General features: G+C 52.1%; 1 protein-coding gene across 1 annotated transcript; it reads right to left on the bottom strand.

Annotated features, from left to right (window-relative positions):
* Positions 1–164: 164 nt before the first annotated feature.
* LOC103804222 (calreticulin-like) lies at positions 165–2313 on the bottom strand (the record flags this gene model as incomplete). The annotated part of the gene is made up of 3 exons (XM_009076821.1): positions 165–259; positions 340–543; positions 2212–2313. Coding segments are annotated over 3 exons (401 nt in total), but the record flags the coding sequence as incomplete, so codon positions are not given.
* Between the last annotated feature and the right edge of the window lie 134 nt (positions 2314–2447).

The following is a 2447-nucleotide window of genomic DNA, read 5'->3' as shown; positions in this document are numbered from 1 at the left end:
ACTCTCCCCCAGGACCCCTCAAACTCCTCCCCAGATCCCCAAATTCTTCCCCATGACCCCCAAACATCACCCCAAACTCCTCCCCAGACCCCCAAACCTCCCCAGACCCCAAACTCTCCCCCCAGCCTCTCCCTCATGACCCCCAAACTCCCCCCAAGACTCACCTTACACCGAATATCCTTATTAATCAACACGTTCTTCCCCTTGTAGTTGAAGATGACATGAACCTTCTTGGTCCCAGGCCCACAGATGTCAGGTCCTGCGTGGAGAAGGGAGCAGCAGAGCTCAACCACCGCCCCGGGGAGCAGCTCTGAGCCCAGAGGAGGGAACAGCACCCACCAAACATGATGTTGTACTCCGAGTCCCCGTGCATGTCCTCCTGGTTGAGGCTGGCAGGGAAGAGCTTGACATATCCTCCTCCGCAGTCGATGTTCTGCTCGTGCTTCACCGTGAACTGCAGCACCAACGTCTTGTCGCGGTTGCTGAAGGGCTCGAAGCGAGCGGAGAGGGCGTAGAAACGAGCGTCCTGGCTCGTCTGGATGCCTTGAGGGGAGGGGGAACAGATTGGGGGGGGGAATCAGAGAGTCAGAGGATCAACCAGGTTGGAAGAGACCTCCAAGATCAGAGTCCAATCCTACTGTGGGCACTAGACCACAGAGTCAGAGAATCCACCAGGTTGGAAGAGTCCACCAACGTCATCGAGTCCAACCCTACTGTGGGCACTAAACCATGGAATCATAGAATCCACCAGGTTGGAAGAGACCTCCAAGATCAGAGTCCAATCCTACTGTGGGCACTAGACCATAGAATCATAGAATCCACCAGGTTGGAAGAGACCTCCAAGGCCATTGAGTCCAACCCTACTATGGCCACCAGACCATGGCACTAAGTGCCACATCCAGATCTCTTCCAAGATGAGACTCCAAGGACATTGAGTCTAACCCTACTGTGGTTACTCAACCATAGAATCATAGAATCCACCAGGTTGGAAGAGACCTCCAAGATCATCGAGTCCAACCCTACCATGGTCACCAGACCATGGCACTAAGTGCCACATCCAGTCTTGTCTTGGAAGGGATCTCCATGATCGAGTCCAACCCTACTGTCATTACTAGACTATAGAATCAACAAGGTTGGAAAAGACCTCCGAGATCATCAAGTCCAACTCTACCGTGGTTGCTTGATCATGGCACTAAGTGCTAGATCCAGTTTTGTCTTGGAAGAGACCTCCAAGATCATTGAGTCCAACCCTACGGTGGTTACTAGACTATAGAGTCATAGAGTCCACCAGGTTGGAAGAGACCTCCAAGATCAAGTCCAACCCTACCATCATTACTAGACCATAGAATCAGAGAATCATGGAATCCACCAGGTTGGAAGAGATCTCCAAGGTCATCGAGTCCAACCCTACCGTGGTCCCCAGACCATGGCACTAAGTGCCACCTCCAGTCTTGTCTTGGAAGAGATCTCTAAGATCATTGAGTCCAACCCTACTGTCACTACTAGACCACAGAATCCACCAGGTTGAAAAAGACCTCCAAGATCATCGAGTCCAACCTTACTGTGGTCACCAGACCATGGCACTAAGTGCCACCTCCAGTCTTGTCTTGGAAGAGATCTCTAAGATCATTGAGTCCAACCCTACTGTCACTACTAGACCACAGAATCCACCAGGTTGAAAAAGACCTCCAAGATCATCGAGTCCAACCTTACTGTGGTCACCAGACCATGGCACTAAGTGCCACCTCCAGTCTTGTCTTGGAAGAGACCTCCAGGGTCATCGAGTCCAACCCTACCATGGTAATTAGACTATAGAATCATAGAATTCACCAGGTTGGAAGAGACCTCCAAGATCAAGTCCAACTCTACCATCATTACTAGACCATAGAATCAGAGAGTCATAGAATCCACCAGGTTGGACGAGATCTCCAAGATCATCAAGTCCAACCCTACTGTTGTCAGTAGACCATAGAGTCATAGAATCCACCAGGTTGGAAGAGACCTGCAAAGTCATCAAACGATCTCTAAGATCATTGAGTCCAACCCTACTGTCACTACTAGACCACAGAATCCACCAGGTTGAAAAAGACCTCCAAGATCATCGAGTCCAACCTTACTGTGGTCACCAGACCATGGCACTAAGTGCCACCTCCAGCCTCATCCCGGAAGATTTTGGGGTGTCCCCAGGGACAGGTTGGGGTTCAGCCTCACCTTTGTCCCTCTCGGCGTCGCCGTAGAACTTTCCGGCACTGAGGACGAACTTGCCGTAGTCAGATTTGTGCTTCGACTCCACCCAGCGACGGCTCCAGGCGTCTGGGGGGGGGAAGGGCGAGGGGGTTCAGGTGGGGGGGCACCCCAAAACGGCTCCTGAGCCCCCCCAACTCTCCTGCACCCCCAAAGTGGCTCCTGAATCCCCCAAATGGCTACTGAACCCCCCAAACTCTCCT

The sequence above is a fragment of the Acanthisitta chloris genome, unplaced genomic scaffold (genome assembly GCF_000695815.1).
Source record: "Acanthisitta chloris isolate BGI_N310 unplaced genomic scaffold, ASM69581v1 scaffold43376, whole genome shotgun sequence".
Lineage (NCBI taxonomy): Eukaryota > Metazoa > Chordata > Aves > Passeriformes > Acanthisittidae > Acanthisitta > Acanthisitta chloris.
This window is presented reverse-complemented; position numbering and strand designations above follow the sequence as displayed.